The sequence below is a fragment of the Pseudophryne corroboree genome, chromosome 5, assembly GCF_028390025.1.
Source record: "Pseudophryne corroboree isolate aPseCor3 chromosome 5, aPseCor3.hap2, whole genome shotgun sequence".
NCBI classification, from domain to species: Eukaryota; Metazoa; Chordata; class Amphibia; order Anura; family Myobatrachidae; genus Pseudophryne; species Pseudophryne corroboree.
Window position 1 is genome coordinate 759,777,054 of NC_086448.1, and position 24,627 is coordinate 759,801,680.

At 45.4% G+C, this 24,627-nt stretch overlaps 1 protein-coding gene across 3 annotated transcripts in view; it reads right to left on the reverse strand.

The window, feature by feature from the left end:
- Positions 1 to 603: 603 nt before the first annotated feature.
- Positions 604 to 24,627, reverse strand: part of RGS22 (regulator of G protein signaling 22) — a 273,655-nt gene continuing 249,631 nt past the window's right edge. Inside the window, exons 24-29 of one of the 3 annotated variants that reach the window (XM_063924194.1) lie at positions 23,030 to 23,128; positions 21,303 to 21,401; positions 20,681 to 20,758; positions 17,880 to 17,985; positions 5,256 to 5,370; positions 604 to 1,229 (exon numbers count right to left, since the gene is read on the reverse strand). In XM_063924194.1, the coding sequence (XP_063780264.1) occupies positions 5,258 to 5,370; positions 17,880 to 17,985; positions 20,681 to 20,758; positions 21,303 to 21,401; positions 23,030 to 23,128 (495 nt within the window). In that variant the 3' untranslated portion in view covers positions 604 to 1,229; positions 5,256 to 5,257. Of the gene's footprint in view, positions 1,230 to 5,255; positions 5,371 to 17,867; positions 17,986 to 20,680; positions 20,759 to 21,302; positions 21,402 to 23,029; positions 23,129 to 24,627 lie in introns of all 3 variants that reach the window. The other 2 variants (XM_063924193.1, XM_063924195.1) reach the window with 2 other exon arrangements.

Sequence of the window (24,627 nt, forward strand, 5' to 3'; positions counted from 1 at the left end):
AATAATGGCGAAACGCGTCACAGATGTTCCACAGTTTGGATATTATCTTCTATCGCTTGCAGAGAATCTGTTCCTGTGAAATTCAGACAAAAGACCCAAAATACGTAATCACAAAACTATCTATACTGTACGTTTGTTACCATGTTTTTGCATAAATACTTTACATACATACACTATATTGCTAGTCCTGTATTCTTTATTTATTTCTACTGAAGAAGCAGAGAAGGATTGGAGAAATTTAAAAAATGTATAATATATATATATATATATATATACACATATATACAGAAGTGGCGTGGACCGGCACTCCCACAACTTGAAATATGTGCCCCGGTGCCCTCTGGTACAGATGTGTTAGGTAGAAGGCAGTAAAGCAATCAGCGGCACTCAGGGTCTTGTTTCAGCAAGCAAGTATATTAAAAAAATCACGACATAGAAACCAACGTTTCGGGACAGGCACGTCACTTTGTCAAGGTGAGTAACTCACCTTGACAAAGGGACGTGCCTGTCCCGAAACATTGGTTTCTATGCCGTGATTTTTTGAATACACTTGCTTGCTGAAACAAGACCCTGAGTGCCGCTGATTGCTTTACTGCCTTCTACCTATATACATATATATATATATATATATAATATTTTTTATTTCTTTCATATTTTCCAGTACGCAGGCACTTGTTTTCATTATTAAAACACATAATATTTTTTGGCATAAAAAAATCACTGTTGGTTATAGTCTCTTATCCATATACTGTATATCATCTTGTTGCTGCCACTTGGGTAGGTGAATTGCACAATAACACATTAATTTGACACTTTTCAAGAGTTTACAGATAAGTTGTTTTTGGGACATGTATACATTAGGCACTATGATACATATGCCCCTTTTGTTCACTCAGATACTGCACCAGTAGGCTACATCGTGTTATGAAGCAGCAACGCAGAGCGCTGGGGTAACACCGACATACCACCTACGGCATACTACGTCCAAAGTCTGTGCCCATTTCAGTATCACCTAATGGCAGCTCTGAGAACTCGCTTGCAGTGTGTAAGGTCACTTTAGTGCTACACGTCTATACAGTATTGTGTATTACACGTATGTCAGCTACAAACTGACTATAACAGAACAGCTATAATTCATGTATAATAAGTTAGGACTTGTTGCAGGGAGAATCGTGCTCAGCGCTGTCACATGCAGATTCCTGTCCCGTTTTCTTAGTTTACCCTTAGATCTAGGAATAGGAAGAAAAAACAGATCTTTAGTAAAGTTCCTAATGAAACATAGAACAAGTGTCTCTATAACGGCAGACAGGCTAGGAAGCCAAGGGTTCTTCGTTGTAAAACTGACAGACCTGTTTGAGTTGGTAATTAGGGCCGCATCTGTGTCTTAATGCTAATCTGAGACGCCCGCTTGTAGGACTTTGAACCTGTGGAAATCCAATCTCGGTGCGACGCACCATGGAAATTTGCAATTGCCCTGACTGTGGAGTACAGTGTGTGGTTCTAGATGCAGCCTCTGTCAGCGATACGTTTTCCTAGTCACCCCCTTATCACTTCCTCAGAAACACCCACTAAAGTCCACAGATTTGTTCGGCGTCTCATGCACAGCGTGACTCCGATGCATGTACAGTACTTACCACATCGGGCAACTGTGTGCCGCTAGCGCCTGACGGGTGTGGTATAGAGGATCTACAGTATCTAGATCAGTGATGGGGAACCTTTGGCACTCCAGCTGTTGTTGAACTACACATCCCAGCATGCCTGGCTACAGCTTTAGCATGACCAAATAGCAAAACTGTAGCAGGGCATGCTGGGATGTGTAGTTCAACACCAGCTGGAGTGCCAAAGGTTCCCCATCACTGAGCTAGATAAATCGACACCATGTGGTCGACATGCATTAGGTCGACAGGTACAAATGGTTGACATGGTCAAAAGGTCAACATGATAATGGTTGACACGTTTTGGGTATTTTTTTTTTTAAGCCACATTTTGTATATTTAATGTTTTGACCACCATCAGTAGAAACGTGTATACGTGTATACGTCTGCCATGCTTCGCGCAAGGTGGCTCTCTCCGCTACCGCTGCACTTGCCACAGGTTTCTGTTCCTAAAACAAGCAAATGTTGGGGAACATGTGACACCCCCCCACCCCAAAACTGCTCCGCAGTTAACACACTAACCCTCCCCTGCCCCCTATCCTAGCCCTCCCTTGTGGGTGCCTAACCCTAACCCTCCCCACTTGGTGCCTAACCCTAACCCTCCCTTTCCCGCTGCCTAACCCTAACCTCTCCTTCTAAGTGCGTAAACCTAACCCTTCCTCCTCGGTACCTAACTCTAACCTTCCTGTCCCTACACCCTAACCCCCCTTCTCCTGCCTAAACCTAACCTCCCAATCCCCCCTTCCCCGGCAGCACCCGAACGCGTCCCGCTGAGGATTCCCAGCGTCGGTATTTTGACGCTGGGATTCCCCCCCTCATCTACATTCTGATGTCGGGATTGTGGCCGCAAGTTGGGATTCCGGCATTGGTATTTTGACTGCCAGGCTCCCGTCCGTGGTATTGTGACTGCTTTCCGGTCTCGATCTATTGACTGTCTAACTAGACAGTGTGGATTTATCATCTGGATACTGACATGTACTATCTGCCAGAGACACTAGTCTACCTATACTAATACCCTGCTGATGCACAGTTATATAGCCAGGGACACACTCTATAGTTATGGGTTCCTGACATGTGCCTGAGGTACCTCCTGTCACTGCTGGGTGAGCGCAGCATAAGATTCCATGCACCCTGTGTAACACGCTGGCAGCACACGGGCCTTGTGAGTGAACACTGGACAGATCATGTATGTAGAATGTTCCAGCCAGTGCTCAGAGTAGCTGGTGCATTGACACTGCGTTTGTGCTCAGGTATCCTGACCCCTATGGGAAATGGCGGTTATGCACGCTCAGTAAGCCGTGCAGAGAGCGCAGCCAGCATATAGCAAAGCCCAGGTTTAGGAAATTCTCTTGCAATATTTGCCTGACTCCACAGCGAAAGCGACTGGTGATCTGCACCCACTCCACTGCCTGGCACACTGTACCCAACCCTTATAGCATTAGGATTTCTTATAGGACTCCGTTTACCTCTTGTTCCTCTGCCTACACTTTCCCAAAGGCATCGCTAGATGAGGTTCAGCAGATGTCCCGCACATAGAGCCTTTGTTTTCACAACAAGACTTACACGATCATTTCTTAGCATATTTCAGTAATTTAAGAACACAAAGAACATCCCATTATTAATGGATGACAGCGATTTTAATTAATGGCTTTTGTACGCCGAGACCTTTTATTAATGAGGCAATAGATGAACTACAATGAGAACAAGATGTAATAAAACTCCTGGAAACGGAATCAGTGATCTATTCCCTGGGCCCAGTTTTCGTATCCCTGTATACAACGCGGAGATTCTCATTTACAAGTTACACAAATGCTGTTTGTCTCCGCGGAGAACATCTCATGTGGAAGTCATTTCTACAGAGAACATCAGCATTACATTCCAGGAGTAAATGGGCCGGGGTAATTATATAAAATCACAAAGTGTCTCCTGTCCAGAGTCTGCTCTAGATGACAATATTACATTAATCAATCTGATAAATAACAATGAGCTAAGTTATACAATATATGTGCATTCCATCCCACAAGAGGGAACGGGCTTCTCTTCCTATAGGCTGATTTTGCTACAGATTAGTCGGAATGCACAGACATCCAGCTGTCTGATGTAGGCCCAAATGTAAAAGTCTGCCATTTGCAGGTAATGGGGTGATTCGGATGTCACTAGATTTAAAGCAATTTAACCTTGTTTTGGCCAAATTGCTGCTATAAACCTAGTGCCTATCTTGCTGTTATCATACCAGGACCCGCATCACCCTGTCACCCCCATTCTTGGCCCTCATGCGCGCCCATGTGAAAGGGGACATGACCTAGTGTTTGTGAAGCCACATACCCGAGTGATGACATGATAACGCCCCCGTTTTGTCACTCTGGGGGCTTGTCCAGGGCTCCAAAAGCTGCTGGGCAGTCTCCAGCCTCTCTCCACTACTTTGGTGTCACGCCCTCAGATGGTGTCACCTGGTGCGGCCCATACATCCCTAGTGACGCCACTGCACTCGGTCCTAAGCTCAAGTGACCGGTCAGCTGTAAGTTTGGCCCTTTTAAGACTTGCTGGCCCAATGTAATTATCACTACTCTCCCTATACATGCGGAAGGTGATAACGCACCAGCCAATCACCTCCTAACTGTCAAGTTACAGGCTAGGTTTGAAAAATGACAGTTAGGAGCTGATTGGCTGGTGCGTTATCACCTTCCACTTTATCACCTCTCCAGAGGCTTAATACATCTGCCACTATGTGCTGCGAGAACAGCAAATAACAGGTATCCAGGCACATATATACATATCTCCCTTCCTGATTACTGCAAACAAACTGCTGGTTTGCTGGATTGTCTTTACATTTTAAGTATAAGTCATTGGACTTTTATCATATTCTACTGGCTCTATGCACAAACCAGTTTACCAAGCTGTGTCACAGTGAAGAGGAGGTTTCAGATTATTTCTATTTGGTTTTAGTCTTGATCCCTGCTGCTGTTATTCACTGTGGATCATTCGTTCTTTTATAAACGGTGATATACTGATTTTATATCTTTAACAGTTCCACAATCATGACAGTTCACGTTGATCTAAAGTTTTTTTATCTACAGTCTAGAGTCAACTCTATTTGTTGCACATCGGTTTCTAATGGATTAAGTTTGAGCTGGTAGTTTTCTTTGGAACACAATACGCTATACTTTTAGACATTATTTACCCCTGAAGAAGTCCACTTGGACGAAACGCGTAGGATCTATCAATTATTGTACACCACTTGTTTGCTTCAAATATCCTTCATAGAGCTCACACCGTCAAGGTGAGGAGGATATTTTATTGTACCATCTAAAAGCATTTGTGTTGTGTGCTTAATTGATTGTATTGTCAATTTTTAATATCATGTTAGATTTAGAGACAACTATGGATTAAAAATTATTTTACTAAATTGTTGCATTTTTGGCGGGTGATCATTCTTTTTGGTGAGAGGGTATTTCTGTAGGCCCTAATTGGGAAGTTCCCAAAAGGAAAAAAAATCCAAGAGAAGCTTCGACTGCGAATCCTGAATTGAACTATTTTCAATCAGCAATTTATGTTATAGTGCACTCTGTTTCTATTGTGTACATATATACATATATTCACCATTAATGCCTTGTAGCAGATGATATTCGTCGTACGTGTGCGGAGTGGTGGGAGGAATTGAAGGTCTTGCCAGTCCTTTTAGATTCGTCACTTTTCACACTGTACAATGATAGCTCTAAATACAGAAAATAAATGAAACAAAGTCAGTCTATTCTATGGGCGTAGCTATAGTGGGTGCCACTGCTATGGGGCCGGGAGGCTTAGGGCCCTGGATCCAGGTCATATAGTTGTCTTCCAATTTCTCGGAATTAGCTGTTGCTCCTAGGAGGAGGTCCCTGTCTCTCAGTATTGCCCCACACTCATCTGATGATTCTCCCACGCTCCGTTTCATCCCAACAGGCACAGCTGTGCTAATCAGTGATCCCGGCATTACCAGAGAGTAGGCCTCGGCTGGATTACAGTCCGTATTAGGACGGATGCTGTATAGAAGATCTACAGTAATTCGATAGACAGTCATTAGGTCGACCCCATATGGTCGACATGCATTAGGTTGACAGGGTCGGCATGGAAAAAGTTGTCAGGTACAAAATGTCTACAGGGTCAAAAGGTCAATATGGAAATGGTTGACACAAAAAAGGTTAACACACGTCTTTAAAGATTTTTGGGTGCCATTTTCTATGTTTCATCATATATGACCACAATTATTGCAGACGTATACCCGCGTGGGCTCGCTATGCTTCGGGCAAGGTTACTATTCCCAATTGTAGTCCACGTGGAGGGTAAATCAAGCAAAATATGTGAAAATCCCCCCAAAACTTGTGTTGACCATTGTCATGTCAACCTTTTGAAGCTGTCTACCTTTTACTTAGCGACCTAATGCATGTCGACCATATAGTGTTGACCTATTGATGGTCTATCTAGACACTCTCTATACATTGAAACCCAATTAGGACTGCCCCAGAAAGAGACAGAGTGCTCCAATCAAAATAGAATTGCCTGCATTAGGACGTGTCCCTCCTTAGGTAGGAGATAGCTGGTCCCCTCCCCTGTATTTACAATCACTGTAAAATGCAATCTTCTCAGCGCTGAGGCCCTGCAGACGTGGTGCTGTCGTGTAAGATTCAAAAGCTACCAATAGGGGGAGCATTTGAAGCTTCACCATTGCAAACAAGATAAAAAATTAAAGGCAAAAATTAACTAAGGGAATAACATTAACTAGAGCACTACAGTGGGGAATAACAGTCACTAGAGCACTACAGTGGGGAATAACAGTCACTAGAGCACTACAGTGGGGAATAACAGTCACTAGAGCACTACAGTGGGGAATAACAGTCACTAGAGCACTACAGTGGGGAATAACAGTCACTAGAGAACTACTGTGGAGTATAACAGTAACTAGAGCACTACTGTGGGGTATAACACAAACTAGGGCCTGACTATGGGGTGTAACATTATCTGGGGCACTACTGTGGGGCATAACAACTAGGGCACTACTGTGGTGCATAACATTAACTAGGGCACTACTATAGGGTATAAGAGTAACTAGGGCACTACTGTGTAGTATACCAGTAATTAGGGCACTACTGTGGGGAATAACAATAGCTAGGGCACTACTGTGTAGTATACCAGTAACTAGGGCACTACTGTGGGGAATAACAATAACTAGGGCACTACTATGGGGTATAACAGTAACTAGGACATTACAGTGGAGTATAACAGTATCTAGGGCACTACTGTGTAGTATACCAGTAACTAGGGCGCTACTGTGGGGTATAACAATAACTAGGGCACTACTATGGGGTATAACAGTAACTAGGACAATACTATGGGGTATAACAGTAACTAGGACATTACAGTGGAGTATAACAGTAACTAGGGCACTACTGTGGGACATAACATTAACTAGGGTACTACTGTGTAGTATACCAGTAACTAGGGCACTACTGTACGGTATAACAGTAACTAGGGCACTACTGTGTAGTATACCAGTAACTAGGGCACTACTGTGGTGCATAACATTAACTAGGGCACTACTGTACGGTATAACAGTATCTAGGGCACTACTGTACGGTATAACAGTATCTAGGGCACTACTGTGTAGTATACCAGTAACTAGGGCACTACTGTGGTGCATAACATTAACTAGGGCACTACTGTACGGTATAACAGTATCTAGGGCACTACTGTGTAGTATACCAGTAACTAGGGCACTACTGTGGGGTATAACAATAATAGGATTTTAAAACCTACCGGTAAATCCTTTTCTCTTAGTCCGTAGAGGATGCTGGGGTCACCAAAAGAACCATGGGGTATAGACGGGATCCGCAGGAGACATGGGCACTTTATGACTTTGAAAAAGGGGTGTGCACTGGCTCCTCCCTCTATGCCCCTCCTCCAGACTCCAGTTATAGGAACTGTGCTCAGGGAGACGGACAAATTTCGAGGAAAGGATTTATTGTTAAATTAAGGTGATATTCACACCAGCACACACCGCACAACGTGGCATTCAACAGAACCCAAGCCAACGGCATGAACCAATGTCAGTAACAGGCTGACTATAAACATAACACAACATGCGTGTAACCAGAATTAATAACTGCAGATACAGTACGCACTGGGATGGGCGGCCAGCATCCTCTACGGACTAAGAGAAAAGGATTTACCGGTAGGTATTAAAATCCTATTTTCTCATACGTCCTAGAGGATGCTGGGGTCACCAAAAGAACCATGTGGTTATACCAAAGCTCTAGAACGGGCGGGAGAGTGCGTAGGACTCTGCAGCACCGATTGACCAAACTTGAGGTCATCATTGGCCAGGGTATCAAACTTGTAAAACTTTGCAAAAGTGTTTCAACCCGACCACGTAGCCGCTCGGCAAAGCTGTAACGCCGAGACCCCTCGGGCAGCCGCCCAGGACGAGCCCACCTTTCTAGTAGAATGGGCCTTCACCGATTTCGGTAATGGCAAACCTGCCGTGGAATGAGCACGCTGAATCGTACCACAGATCCCGCGCGCAACGGTCTGCTTGGAAGCAGGACACCCAATTTTGTTGGGAGCATACAAGACAAACAGAGCCTCTGTTTTACTAATCTGAGCCGTTCTGGCGACCTAAATCTTCAAAGCTCTGACCACATCCAGAGACTTTGACTCAGCGAAAGCGTCAGTAGCCACAGGCACCACAATTGGTTGGTTCATGTGTAAAGAGGAAACCACCTTCGGTAGAAATTGCTGACGTGTCCTCAATTCAGCTCTATCTTCATGGAAGATCAAATAAGGGCTCTTGTGAGACAAGGCCGCTAACTCAGACACCCGCCTTGCAGATGCCAAGGCCAACAGGATGACCACTTTCCAAGTGAGGTACTTCAACTCCACCTCCTGTAAAGGTTCAAACCAATGTGATTGAAGGAACTGCAACACCACATTAAGATCCCATGGTGCCACTGGAGGCACAAATGGAGGTTGGATGTGCAACACGCCTTTCACGAAAGTCTGAACTTCTGGAAGGGAGGCCAATTGCTTCTGAAAGAAAACCGATAAGGCTGAAATCTGTACCTTAATTGAGCCCAATTTTAGGCCCGCATCCACACCTGCTTGTAGAAAATGGAGAAAACGTCCCAGATGAAACTCTTCCGTAGGAGCCTTCTTGGATTCACACCAAGAAACATATTTTCTCCAAATACGGTGGTAATGTTTAGACGTTACCCCTTTTCTGGCCTGAATAAGTGTGGGAATGACTTCACTGGGAATACCCTTACGGGCTAGGATTTTGCGCTCAACCGCCATGCCATCAAATGCAGCCGTGGTAAGTCCTGTTGTAACAGGTCCTCGCGCAGAGGAAGAGGCCAGGGATCTCCTATGAGTAATTCCTGAAGATCTGGATACCAAGCCCTCCTTGGTCAGTCTGGGACAATGAGAATCGCCCGAATCTTTGTTCTTCTTATGATCTTTAGAACTTTTGGAATGAGAGGAAGTGGAGGGAATACATACACCGACTGAAACACCCACGGTGTCACCAGTGCATCCACTGCTATTGCTTGAGGGACTCTCGACCTGGAACAATATCTCTGAAGCTTCTTGTTGAGACGAGATGCCATCATGTCTACTTGAGGAACTCCCCAACGACTTGTCACCTCTGCAAAGACTTCTTGGTGGAGGCCCCACTCTCCTGGATGGAGATCGTGTCTGCTGAGGAAGTCTGCTTCCCAGTTGTCCACTCCTGGAATGAAGATCGCTGACAGAGCGCTTGTATCTTTTTCCGCCCAGCGGAAAATCCTTGTGGCTTCTGCCATCGCCGCTCTGCTTTTCGTTCCACCCTGGCGGTTTATGTACGCTACTGCTGTTACATTGTCCGACTGGATCAGTATGGGTAGATCTTGAAGAAGATGTTCCGCTTGCAGAAGGCCGTTGTAAATGGCCCTTAACTCCAGAACGTTTATGTGGAGACAAGTTTCCTGACTTGACCATCTTCCTTGGAAGTTTTCTCCCAGCGTGACTGCCCCCCAGCCTCGGAGGCTTGCATCCGTGGTAACTAGGATCCAGTCCTGGATCCCGAACATGCGCCCCTCTAGGAGGAGAGAGCTTTGCAGCCACCACAGGAGTGAGACCCTGGTCTTGGAAGACAGGATTATCCTCCGGTGCATGTGTAGGTGAGATCCGGACCACTTGTCCAACAGGTCCCACTGGAACACTTTGGCATGGAACCTGCCAAACTGAATGGCCTCGTAGGCCGCAACCATCTTCCCCAGCAACCGAATGCATTGATGGATTGACACTCTTGCTGGTTTCAGAATTTGTTTGACCAGACTCTGAAGTTCCAGAGCCTTTTCCACTTGAAGAAAGACTCTCTGTAGTTCTGTGTCCAATATCATTCCCAAAAACGACAACCGCGTCGTCGGAATTAACTGTGATTTTGGCAAGTTTAGGAGCCAACCATGTTGCTGAAGAACTGTCAGGGAGAGTGCAACGTTTTTCACCATCTGGTCTGATAAAGCTAACTATTTATCGTATATAAAACCCTTTATGAGGTCTAAGAACACTGTACGCTATTTATGTATGGAGTACCGTAAGGGTACGCACGTTGCGTAACAATCGCTTAGCCGTAGTCGAGACACTCAAGCGTCACGTTCGCTCACGGCCAAGAGATCACAGGCAGACACGTTATTGGCTGCCGACTAACGTAATGATTCGCTATAGCGTAGCGGACGCTCGGGACCACGAGGAGATCACCAACGGCGCTGATCGCTAACAATGTTAAACCTTTGTATCTAAACCATAAACAGTGTATTGTGCAATAAAACCTTAGAGTAATGATAGAGTGTAAATGCAACACAGTATAACCTTATTAACTCAAAAGCTGTTTGAGCGTCACCGACGCTCTGAGAATACTAAACACTATAAGAAATACACAGATACCTGGGCTTAGGGTCCAACGCCTAATATATATATATTATGAATGATATACTTGCAAAAGAATTAACACAATACAAGTCATACACTACAATATAACATAGACTACCTAACCAGATAACTACACAGGAAATACAATACAATACAATTACGTTTTAAGGGAAAATAAGAGAGAAAGAGGAGAAGAGAGAGAGAGAGAGAGATTGGCCCACAATAACAGTAAGAACAATATGGCTGCGGAGAAAACTTACGCACAAAGGGAACGATCGCATGCGCCTCTGGACATCCAGCTCCCGATTCTCAGCAATGATAACCGTTGAAGAGTGAGAGCTGGATGTGATCGGCTTGTCTATTTATGCCCCACACACAATACAATTCAATGGTCCCTACAATCTCATTGTTCATTGGACACAGGAATTCCTCCTCGCATTATAACAAAAGGTCATAGGTTGATTCATACAGGTGGGCCGTGACTATTTCCAACAGCTCAGGTGGGAGGGAAACTGGGTTTCCCGCCGCATGGATAAGTAAGTGCAAATACAGTAAATGTTCATAAACTTCTTATGTCCATAACTATTCGCACGAGCGATTAATCTGCTTCAAACCAACACCGGAATATTGCTAATTAAATACTCTTCCGATGGGTACTAAACACCACTGTATTACTCCTGTCTGTCCCTTCGTATCAAACAAAGAGGGATTTCTCTGTTCATGAACATTCTACATTAACCAAACTTTCAGAATCTATCAAAGGGACCATGATCTACAAAATACATTATATAATGAAAATATGCAACGATTGAGTCGCACGCTACGATCACATAAACTCTACCGTAAATACGCATACCGTGCGCCTGCGGGTGCCCGCGACTGTGAGTATGCGCACGTACGGGAGAGCGTACGCATGCGCAGCACGGACCTGTGTGAGGTGCAAATATGGTAGTGTGCATAGAGATATTTTTCTGACTTTGACAGGTCCCTGGATCTCGCCTTTATCAGGAGATCATCCAAGTATGGGATAATCGTGACTCCTTGCTTGCGAAGGAGAACCATCATTTCCGCTATCACTTTGGTGAAAATCCTCGGAGCCGTGGACAGACCAAACGGTAACGTTTGAAATTGGTAATGACAGTCCTGTATTGCAAACCTCAGGTAAGCCTGATGTGGAGGATAAATGGGAACATGTAGGTAGGCATCCTTTATGTCCACCGACACCATAAAATCCCCTTCCTCCAGACTGGAGATCACTGCTCGGAGAGACTCCATCTTGAATTTGAATTTCTTTAGGAAGAAATTTAGGGATTTCAGGTTGAGGATTGGTCTGAGCGAGCCGTCCGGCTTCGGGTCCACAAACAGGCTCGAATAAAAACCTTCTCCCTGTTGTGACTGGGGAACCCTGACGATAACTTGATTTTGACACAACTTTTGTATTGCGTCGCAAACTACCTCCCTGTCTGGAAGAGAAGCTGGTAAAGCCGATTTGAAGAGAAAAAAAACGGCGAGGGGGAACGTCTTGAAACTCCAGCTTGTACCCTTGGGATACTATTTGTAAAACCCATGGGTCTAGGTCCGAACGAACCCAAAACTGACTGAAGAGTTTGAGACGTGCCCCCACCGGTGCGGACTCCCGCATAGGAGCCCAAACGTCATGCGGTGGAATTGGCAGAAGCCTGGGAGGACTTCAGCTCCTGGGAGCCTGACAAGGCTGGTGATCGTTTACCTCTTCCTCTAGTAGCAAGGAAGGAAGAACCTCGGCTCTTTCTGTATTTATTGGTCCGAAAGGACTGCATCTGATAGTGGTGAGTTTTCTTTTGATGTGGAGGAACATAAGGCAAAAAAGATGACTTACCCGCGGTAGCTGTTGATACCAAATCATCCAGGCCATCGCCAAATAAGGCCTTACCTTTATATGGTAGAGATTCCATACTTTTCTTGGATCAGCATCAGCATTCCATTGGTGAATCCACAACGCTCGTCTAGCTGAACTGCCATGGCATTGGCCTTTGATCCCAAAAGACCAATATCTCTCGCAGCTTCCTTTAGGTAAACTGCCGCATCCTTGATATAACCCAGCGTCAAGAGGATGTATCCCTATCTAGGGTATCTATGTCAGATGACAAGTTGTCTGCCCACTTTTCAATAGCACTACTCACCCACGCAGAGGCAATGACCGGTCTGAGTAGTGTACTTGTGGTCGTATAAATGGATTTTAACGTAGCTTCCTGCTTACAATCCGCAGGGTCTTTAAGGGCTGGTGACGGGAGAGCCACCTTTTTAGACAACCGCGATAGGGCCTTGTCCACAATGGGGGGTGACTCCCACTTTTCCCTATCCCCAGTGGGAAACGGATAAACTACCTGAATCCTTTTGTGAATTTGAAATTTTCTGTCAGGACTTTCCCAGACTTTATCAAATAAAGTATTCAGTTCATGAGAGGGAGGAAACGTTATTTCAGGTTTCTTTTCCTTATACATACAGACCCTTTTATCCGGAACAGCAGGGTCCTCAGTGATATGCAATACCTCTTTAATAGCCACAATCATGTACTGAATGCTCTTAGCCAATTTAGGATCTGGAATCACTATAATCGACACTGGAATCAGTGTCCGTGTCGGTATCAGTGTCTGCCAACTGTGTAAACGTACGTTTCTGTGACCCCGAGGGGACCTGAACTTGTATTCAAAGCATTCAATACATTTACCCAGTCAGGAGTCGGCGGTGCCGACATGGTCACCCAACCTCCTTTTGCGTCTCTAATACAGTCTCCTCCTGTAAAAAGCACTCAGCCTCAGACATGCCAACACACGTGTAATACACACCCACAGACACACTGGGCTTATAGGGGACAGACCCACAGAGACACACCCCAGCGCCAAATCAATGGGTCAGAAGCGTTAACTAAAATGTCCCAGACCTGTAGCGCTTTTTATATTATATAATCTTGCACCAAATAACCTGCCCCCCCCCCCCCCCCCCTCCCCGTTTTGCACCCTGATACTTGTTCAGCAGTGTGAGGAATGAGGAAGGACCAGCGCCTCTGCAGCCAGCGGAGAAGAAATGGCGCCGAGTGAGCTGTGGGGACAAAGCTCCGCCCCCTTAATGGCGCGCTTCCATCCCGCTCTTTATAATACGGATTATACCAGCAGGGGTTAGGACAGTGTTTTTACACTAATGTCCCCTTGCCAGACTTTTGCTGAGGTAACTTAAGCTGCCCAGGGCGCCATCCCCCGTGCCCTGCACCCAGTCGTGCTGTGTGTGTGAGCGGGAGCTTGGCGCGCAACGTCCGCCCGCTGTGCGGTACCTCAGGGAAATGCCGTCACTGAAGTCTTCTTTCTTCTACTACTAACCTGTCTTCTGACTTCTGGCTCTGTAAGGGGGGTGACGGCCGGCTGTGGGAGCGAGCATCTGAGTGTACCCAGCGATCAAACCCTCAGGAGCTAATGGTGTCCTGTAGCCAGAAGCAGAGCCCTGGAACTCACTAGAAGTGGGTCATACTTCTCTCCCCTCAGTCCCACGAAGCAGGGAGGTTGTTGCCAGCAGCCTCCCTGAACAAAAAAAACCTAACAAAAAAGTATTTTCAGAGAAACTCAGTAGATCTCCCCTGTAGTGCGTCCAGTCTCACTGGGCACAATTCTAAAACTGGAGTCTGGAGGAGGGGCATAGAGGGAGGAGCCAGTGCACACCCTTTTTTCAAAGTCTTAAAGTGCCCATGTCTCCTGCGGATCCTGTCTATACCCCATGGTTCTTTTGGTGACCCCAGCATCCTCTAGGACGTATGAGAAAACTAGGGCACTACTATGGGGTATAACAGTAACTAAGACATTACAGTGGAGTAAAACACACGAGCCGGCATTTGCCGGCCGGGAAAAAGCCGGATGGCTTTTTCCCGTGCTGGCATTGTAATGAACAGTGAGAGGCTACAGGGCCTTTCACACTGCACGGCCCCGGCCCGGCTGCCGGGTTGCAGCCGAAACTATCCACTGGAAGATCCGGCTGCCGGGCCGGCGTCGGGCCGTCTTTGCAGCCAGTAAACCGTTGTGTGTGAAGGGGAGCTTTCACACACAACGGTTTTATCTCAAGCCGTGTCTAATGCTGCGCATGCGCATAGCATCACACACGGCTCAAAGCCGCCCTGTGTGCGAGACTCGGCCGGCTTCTCCCGGATGGCAAAAAGCCGGACAAAGCTTGTCCGGCTTTTTGCCATCCGGGAGAAACCGGTCAGTGTGTTACAGCCCTAACAGTAACTAGGGCACTATTGTGGGACATAACAGTAACTAGGACAATACTATGGGGTATAACAGTAACTAGGACATTGCAGTGAAGTATAACAGTAACTAGGACACTACTATGGGGTATAACAGTAACTAGGACATTGCAGTGAAGTATAACAGTAACTAGGACAATACTATGGGGTATAACAGTAACTAGGACATTGCAGTGAAGTATAACAGTAACTAGGGCACTACTATGGGGTATAACAGTAACTAGGACATTGCAGTGAAGTATAACAGTAACTAGGACACTACTATGGGGTATAACAGTAACTAGGACATTGCAGTGAAGTATAACAGTAACTAGGGCACTACTATGGGGTATAACAGTAACTAGGACATTGCAGTGAAGTATAACAGTAACTAGGACACTACTATGGGGTATAACAGTAACTAGGACATTGCAGTGAAGTATAACAGTAACTAGGACACTACTATGGGGTATAACAGTAACTAGGACATTGCAGTGAAGTATAACAGTAACTAGGACACTACTATGGGGTATAACAGTAACTAGGACATTGCAGTGAAGTATAACAGTAACTAGGACACTACTATGGGGTATAACAGTAACTAGGACATTGCAGTGAAGTATAACAGTAACTAGGACACTACTATGGGGTATAACAGTAACTAGGACATTGCAGTGAAGTATAACAGTAACTAGGACACTACTATGGGGTATAACAGTAACTAGGACATTGCAGTGAAGTATAACAGTAACTAGGACACTACTATGGGGTATAACAGTAACTAGGACATTGCAGTGAAGTATAACAGTAACTAGGGCACTACTATGGGGTATAACAGTAACTAGGACATTGCAGTGAAGTATAACAGTAATTAGGGCACTACTATGGGGTATAACAGTAACTAGGACATTGCAGTGAAGTATAACAGTAACTAGGGCACTACTATGGGGTATAACAGTGACTAGGACATTGCAGTGAAGTATAACAGTAACTAGGTCACTACTATGGGGTATAACAGTGACTAGGACATTGCAGTGAAGTATAACAGTAACTAGGACACTACTATGGGGTATAACAGTAACTAGGACATTACAGTGAAGTATAACAGTAACTAGGACACTACTATGGGGTATAACAGTAACTAGGACATTGCAGTGAAGTATAACAGTAACTAGGACACTACTATGGGGTATAACAGTAACTAGGACATTGCAGTGAAGTATAACAGTAACTAGGACACTACTATGGGGTATAACAGTAACTAGGACATTACAGTGAAGTATAACAGTAACTAGGACACTACTATGGGGTATAACAGTAACTAGGACATTGCAGTGAAGTATAACAGTAACTAGGACACTACTATGGGGTATAACAGTAACTAGGACACTACTATGGGGTATAACAGTAACTAGGACATTGCAGTGAAGTATAACAGTAACTAGGGCAATACTATGGGGTATAACAGTAACTAGGACATTGCAGTGAAGTATAACAGTAATTAGGGCACTACTATGGGGTATAACAGTAACTAGGACATTGCAGTGAAGTATAACAGTAACTAGGACACTACTATGGGGTATAACAGTAACTAGGACATTGCAGTGAAGTATAACAGTAACTAGGACACTACTATGGGGTATAACAGTAACTAGGACATTACAGTGAAGTATAACAGTAACTAGGACACTACTATGGGGTATAACAGTAACTAGGACATTGCAGTGAAGTATAACAGTAACTAGGACACTACTATGGGGTATAACAGTAACTAGGACATTGCAGTGAAGTATAACAGTAACTAGGACACTACTATGGGGTATAACAGTAACTAGGACATTGCAGTGAAGTATAACAGTAACTAGGGCACTACTATGGGGTATAACAGTAACTAGGACATTGCAGTGAAGTATAACAGTAATTAGGGCACTACTATGGGGTATAACAGTAACTAGGACACTACTATGGGGTATAACAGTAACTAGGACATTGCAGTGAAGTATAACAGTAACTAGGGCACTACTGTGTCTGACCCCTGCAGACAGTGTATTTCTTTAGGAACCTCATACTTTTTACTTCATTTTTTTTTCCAGTATTCAAATGTTACAATATAAAGTGATTGTAGTTTATTTAAAAAAATAATACACAATATACATCAGTGGTGAAGCAGTGCTAGTAGCAGTGCAGATGGGGTCCAGGGTAGAGGTATTGGGGACAGCTTTTGAAGGTCGTACGGCTCACATTGTGTGAACAGGCCCTCACTGAACTTTGATTACGTGAGAACCAAACTATAGTCCACCTCTTAGGTCACAATGTCCTCTGCGCAAACATTATGTATGATTCTGCGTAGCCGTATTTGTGAGCTCTGATTTTCTGAGCATGAGCGCTGCAGATTCACAGACACGGGCGTATAGCCTACACTGCCTCAGCCTCATAGATCATACTGATCACTAGGTGGTCCATGAAGTTATGGCGCATCCACTGTTCTACACAGAGTCTGTGCATGTACTAATCCACATGAAGCGTATGCTGCCCACATTATGTGTAAGTGCAGTACAGGCTGAAGGTACCACCAACACTTATACATACCTGAGGCCGGCCTGTCTACTCAGAGACTGCCAGGCAAGCATTACCGGAGGAGTAACTCCCGAATCATAGGGGTGATGTCCCTCAAAACCTTGTAGCGCTACTACTTGTGGGGATATAGGGATTCTTATATATAATTGCCCAGTACTGATTACATGTTACTGTTGGGTCCATAATCATAGATGATTTATTGTTTCTAACGTGATTCTTACTTTATAATTGTTTTGCATTTGAAACTCAGTAAGTTGAAATATTGAGTGTACATGGACTTTGCCTTTATTTTGGATCATTGTTGAGACTAGCATTCTGGTGTTTTATTCTTAGATATCCTTAATCTTTCCGCAAGGCAGTCTCATTGGTGCCCCCCAGGTGCCGGTGCCCAAGGCAGCTGCCTAATGGTAGCACCAGCCCTGTATATAAACCATAAAACCCTGTACCTGACACAATACCTGATGTCACGCTGGACTCCGTACTCTTCTCCAAGTCTTGCTGCATTTTAATCAGCATCCTCTCCTGCTCCAGAGCTTCCAAGTATTTAGAATAACTCCAACATACCTACAAGGACGGTTACACACAAGAGACAGACTATAGCGGATTACTGCACAGCGCTGCGGAATATAGGGCCCGATTCAGACCTGATCACTGTTGTGAGAAATCGGACGATTATCAAATGACTGCGCATGTGTATGCACCGCAATGTGCAGGCGCGTCGTTAAACAGCGACAGGATGGTGCAGAAATTTCGATCGCACAGGCGTTCGCAAGGTGATTGACAGGGGGGGTCATTCCGAGTTGTTCGCTCGCTAGCAGTTTTTAGCAGCCGTGCAAACGCTAAGCCGCAGCCCCCGGGAGTGTATCTTAGCTTAGCAGAAGTACGAACGAATGGATCGCAGAACGGCTACAAAAAAAAATTGTGCAGTTTCAGAGTAGCTTCAGACCTACTCAGCGCTTCAGACTGTTCAGTTCCTGTTTTGATGTCACAAACACGCCTTGTGATCGCCCAGCCACGCCTGCGCTTTTCCTGGCAAGCCTGTGTTTTTTCGAGCACTCCCTGAAAACGGTCAGTTGACACCCAGAAACGCCCACTTCATGTCAATCACTCTGCGGCTGCCAGTGCGACTGAAAAGCTTTGCTAGACCTTGTGTGAAAATACATTGCCCTTTGTGAAAGTACATTGCGCGTGCGCATAGCGCCACATACGCATAAGTGTCGGTTTTTCATTTAATCGCACCGCAGTGAACATTTTCAGCTAGCGATCAACTCGGAATGACCCCCAGGAAGCGGACATTTGTGGGTGGTAACTGGCTGTTTTCTGGGAGTGTCAGGAAAAACGCAGACGTACCCAAGCGTTTCCAGGGAGGGTGTGTGACGTCAGCCTCGGATCCGATCAGCCTGATTTCTTTGCACTGGAGGAGTAAGTATTGAGCTACGCACAGACTGCACACACTGCACAGAATGGGAAAAACAGATGGTGAGTGTGGAGTGAACGCTTTTGCATCTATCTGATGGGAATTTTCGCACAGCGTACATATGCAATCGCACACTTGCATTGGGCGAATTTTCACTCCCCCTGGGCGGCCACTATCTGATCGCAGGACAGTGTAATTTGCAGCACAGTGATCAGGTCTGAATTAGGCCCATAGTGAGACATGTCCCTGGATGTTTTTGTCACTGCTTAAAACAGCAAAAGGACAAAGCTGGAAAACACGTAATGTTTTTAGGTGTCTCACTCTTATTTTTATGCAATTACAGCTGTTTTTGGGAGCAAAGAATTGTGGGTCAATATAAGTGCAAAATGCATCATGTCCAGATTGGATGAGCTGGGTGGGTCAGTGGCAGAGTGCAAACTTGTCGTCCAGCTACTTATTCCCCCACATCCTATAAGAAGCAGCACTAGATTAATATTGAAATCTAGGCATGGTAATATTAGCCAATACCAGAAAAGTAGACATAGAATAATTTAATAAAAGGCTGCTCCAAATACGGGCATTAGGGACGTGTACTTATTACTGTGCTTGGCGGACAATTAGGCCCATTTCCACCAATAATAATTATTATTTGTGCATTTGTACTTTTGGAAATTATATTTACTCCTTCCGATGATAATCAGGAGAATGGAGCGATATGCTATACCCGATTATCATCTGAAAAGCTGGAGGAGTGTGAGGACCAATCACAATTAAGGGACTGTGGCTTGTGATTGGTCCTCCCACTCAAACCTTCCTCTAAGATTCACTGATATTACAGAACCGGTGGAGTGGGGCCGGTAGCTGGGAGGATGTTAGTAAAATGTAACGTGCAGGTGGCAGTGCAACTGTAAGATATATAGTATATCCATTTGTGTCACATGATTCTTACAGTGACCGCTGAATACACAACATTCAGCAAAGGGAAAACACACCTAGATGTAGGATTATCCCACCAATCATACCTTTCTGCAAGACTGACTTATAAACTACTGTAGCTGCTCCATGACATAACATGATCACATGTACGAACATCTAGACCGGCTGGAAATTGAGTGGGATCAACAGCTGTAATAACTGAGCGTAATAAAAACATTACATAGAATTCCGTCACATAATATCAATCAGTTAATTGTGGTATATTAAGCATTGCTTCCTGTTTTGCCACATTAATAGCTCAAGTGTTTGTTTGACTTATTTGCTCCCCTGGTACCCAGAGCAAAATTAAACGTCTTTAAAAATATTAGAGATGAGCGGTTCGAATTTGACTCAGCTCTTTTCACAATTCTGCAGTTCGGATCTTAGAATAAGGCAAAACGTCATCTTTCATGGACGTCTTGGATCTCCTGTGGCGGAAAGATGGGGTTCTGCCTTGTTTTCAGATCTGAACGCCCGGCCCCGTCTCTCTGGTTGAAAGGTTTGATATGTGCAAAATGCAGGAAGGAGAATGATGAAAGGAGGGGCATGGTGCTGGATCTGGGTCTAGCTACAGCACTGTTTCAACACAATGTAACATAACAAGGTGTCATATACACTTGAAGACCAGTAGACTGGCAGGGCATGCTGGGCTGTATAGTTCCACAGCAGCTGGAGATGACACATTAAGTGGTGGTGTGCAGTGATTGTACAGTTTATTAGCTGTCCAATGGTTTTGGTGGAATTTGTGCTGCATACAGTATATTTGAGTGATAAAGGCTTCCTAGCAAGTGAGGTCACCTACTAAACACAGCAGGAATCATTTCTATCATTAATGGATATAATCTGATAACAGCTGTAATTACGCACATTTCTGCTGCGGCCGTACTCCTCACTATAATCGCCATAGATGTCCGAGAAAGAGCCCTTCCTTTTTGAGTCCTGATGCTGTAAATGTAAAGAATGACTATGTTCAGATGGAGAATTATAGATATAGACAGGAAGGCAGGCAGACAGGGAAGGCAGACAGACAGGCAGATACAAGGGGGAATCCAATTAGCTGCGCTGTAAGTCGCCTAGGGAATAGCTCTGGGTTTCACGCCCAGAGGTATTCAATAAAACAGCCTTTTCCCCGCATAATAAACATGTGGTTGATATGCACTAACCCATAATGTACATTCTACGTAAAATAAGGAATGGGGTTTCCTGCATGTTACATCCCTTCATGGATCCTGCAGACTTTTACTTGCACCTCTGTAGTTTAACGTACAGGGAAATCCCCGCTAATTGAATTGGTGGCTGTGGAGCTTCATACAGTAGCTATCCAATGGTTCTGGAAGCAATTTCTGGGAGTATTTATTAACGTCATTCAATAAGGCTTCTTACTACACCTGCTAAATACAGTTTGCAGATTGGAACAGCCTGTGAATCCCTGTTATACAAGATTACCATCAGTAGCGGCTTTACTCTTACGGCATTAGTAACTACACACATTTTTGTTGCGTCCGTATGTTTCGTGGCCAGAGAACAGCTCCTCGCTGTTACCGTTACGGAGATCAGAGACAGGCCCCTTCCTTTTTGAGTCCTGCTGCTGTAAGTGCAGAGAATAAATGCAGTCACAAGATGAAGGTTCAATAAATATAGGTGTGGTACAAAGGGTGGACATTCAGAATGTCGACACCAGAATGTCGACATAGTCTAATGTCTAATCCTAAACCTAGCACTGACATAGACTGTCAACACTGTGCCTGATGATATTCACAACGTCAACATGACAATGACATAACGAACATGTCCATGTCAGCAATTTTGAATGTCAAAATTCAGACCATGTCGGCATTCTGGTGTCCTCATTATGAATGTCGACGTAATAACTGAATACCAGTAAATACATGTAGTCCTTTGTGACAGCACAGTAAAAGTCAAGTAAATACAGCAACATAATTACACTACACCAATCAGCCTATTATTAGCGCCCAATTAAAAACTTGCTTTTCTATCACATCTGGCGCCCAACACTATCTTATACCACACTGGTCACAGACAATGTGTACAGGGTACAGAGGGGTGGAAAAACATCCATTATATTTAGTACTTTCAAACACTTTGCACCTGTCTTTCTCGCACCTATGTCTGGTTATAATCTAACAACTACCAAACATCTTTAGTTATCCAACAGTCTGGGAAATTCTATTTGAAATGTTCAGGCGATAAAGCTTCTTACAGTGCAGAACCTCACCCTGCATAACAGAACAGCCTGTGTAGGGTGGTAAATCCCGGGCCATTTTTTCAAACCCGGGAATCGGGATTGAAAAATGATCAATCCCGGGATTCCCATGATACGCTGCTTTCAATGTGTCCCACCCACCTGCCCTGACCAGCCCAGGTAGCTCACCCTAATCTGGACGGAAGGGAGGGTGGGCCACTTGCTGTGAGGTCCGGCAGGGGGGCGGGAAGTGCAGGGCGGCAGTGAGGTCCAGCGGCGCAGTGTGACCTCTGACTTCATGCCATGCTGCGCAGTGCGCACAGCCGGGGCGAGGGGGAGCCGGGCAGCATCTGAGCCTCCTGAGGACGCTCAATGCTGCCTGGTATAGTAAAAACGAAGGTGGTGACCAATCCCGAAATTCCCTGGTATTGGAAGATCCAATCCCGGGATTGAATACTGGCCAATTTTAGGCCGGAATCCCGGGATCCCGATCCCAGGATTGGCCATCCTAAGCCTGTGAGTCTACTATAGCATACTGTAGTTCCACCAGTAGTGGCTTTAGGGGCCTATTCATTATCACTAAAGGGCCTGTTACACTTGCAGAAACACTAGTACTAATTAAGAAACGCATTCATTATTAGGGGCCCAATGGGGTCACCTAGTCTTCAGCAAACTTAGAAAACTGAACGCTCTCTGAGTTTGCTTGCGGGAGCACCGCTCCTTCCTATGGAAAGGAAATCCAGGGTTGCGAAGAAGGATCAAAGTGGATCGCTCCGCCGCCTCTGCAGTGAGTAGTAGTGATACTTACCGCTGCCCATCCACACTGAGGGGCACCGGTAGGTATCACTGCCGCTTCTGTAGCAGTGTCACTAATGACTGGGAGAGCAGCTGTCTCCCCACTGGATCACTGCTGATTTGCTCCTGTAATAAAGTATCCACCGCCACAACCGGAGGTGCATCCAACACTTGATGATGAAAGACCCCTCAGTCTTGGAATAATAAGGATTACGCACATTTTTACGGCCTGGAAATAACTTCTCACTGTAAGCGCTGTCATTATCTCTGTAGATGTCTGAGAAAGTCCCCTTCCTCTTTGAGTCTTCTTGCAGCTGCTGCAATGTAGAGAATAGTAGCGGTCAGAGGAGGAATGATGAAAACCCAAGAAAACGATGTCGCTATACCAAGTCCCATATCATCAAATCTAGTGTATAATTTGAAGGCTAATAGGCCTATGCTAAGCAGATTTCTGCATCATCATAGTACCCACTGAAAATAGAGGGAGCCTTCCGATTATCACTTTATGTAGAGAAAAGTGGTAGGACACCCCGGTGCAGGTATGAAACAGGTGGGTGTGGATCATAGGGTCAACAGTAACTAGGTCGACAGTCATTAGGTCGACCACTATTGGTCGACAGTGACTAGGTTCACACCTGAAATAGGTTGACGCAGTCATTAGGTCGACATGAACAAGGATGACATGGAAAAAGGTCAACATGAGGTTTTTGTTTTTTTTAAATGGTGTAGTTTTCTTCGTAAAGTGACCAGGAACCCCAATTAGTGCACCGTATTCCCTCGCACCGCTGCGCTCGGCACAGGTTACTATTCCCAATCGTAGTCCATATGGATCGTAAATATGAAAAAGTTCAAAAAATGAAACATTTAAAAAACAAACAAACTCATGTCGACCTATAAGATGGTAAAAATGCCTATAGACCATGTCGACCTAATGCATGTCGATCAATAGTGGTCGACATAATAAGTGTCGACCGGATCCCAAAACAGGTAGAGGGGCACTGATTATGGCGGTCATTCCGACCCGATCGCTCGCTGCAGTTTGTCGCAGCGCAGCGATCGGTTCGGAACTGCGCATGCGCCGACGCCGCAGTGTACCGGCGCATGGCAGTCGTCTTTGCCTAGCGATCGCCTCTGAGACAGAGGCGGTCGCTGGGCGGGAGGGGGCTGGATGACGGCCGGACCGTTGGTGGGGGGCGGCCGCGTGACATCTCACGCAGCCGCTGCGGCCAGCGGCAGCGACTAACAACTCCCGGCCAGCCGCAGGAGCTGCGCTGGCTGGGAGTTACTCCAGAAATACAAAAGCATTGCCGCTGTGCAATGCTTTTGTATTTGTGCGGGAGGGGGGGGGGGGGGCGTTTCTGACATGCGGGGTGGACTAGCCCTGTGCTGGGCGTCCCCCCGCATGTCAGGGAAGATGATCGTAGCTGTGCTAAATTTAGCACAGCTACGATCAACTCGGAATGACCCCCTAGATCATTTACTAACGAAATGGTTTGTTGGAAGGAGCTAACCAAGTTTGAAAAGGGATCATGGTAGGCTGCTCGATCGGAGGTATGAGTGTGAGAGCATTGCGGGTGTTATGATGGTTCCTAAATCCACTGTGTCTTATATCATTAATGCGGGGAAGAATGGTCATTGCAGGAATGCACCTCGCCCTGGAAGATCCCCGAAACTGTAACCCAGGCACTGTGCTAACCAGGGAGCTGCGAAAGATCAGGGGTCGTCCCATGCATACCACTGCACACGAGTTCCAAATGGCCACTATTGTGCCGGTGTTCACAAGAACACTTTATAGGGAGGCCCATGCACTTGGGTA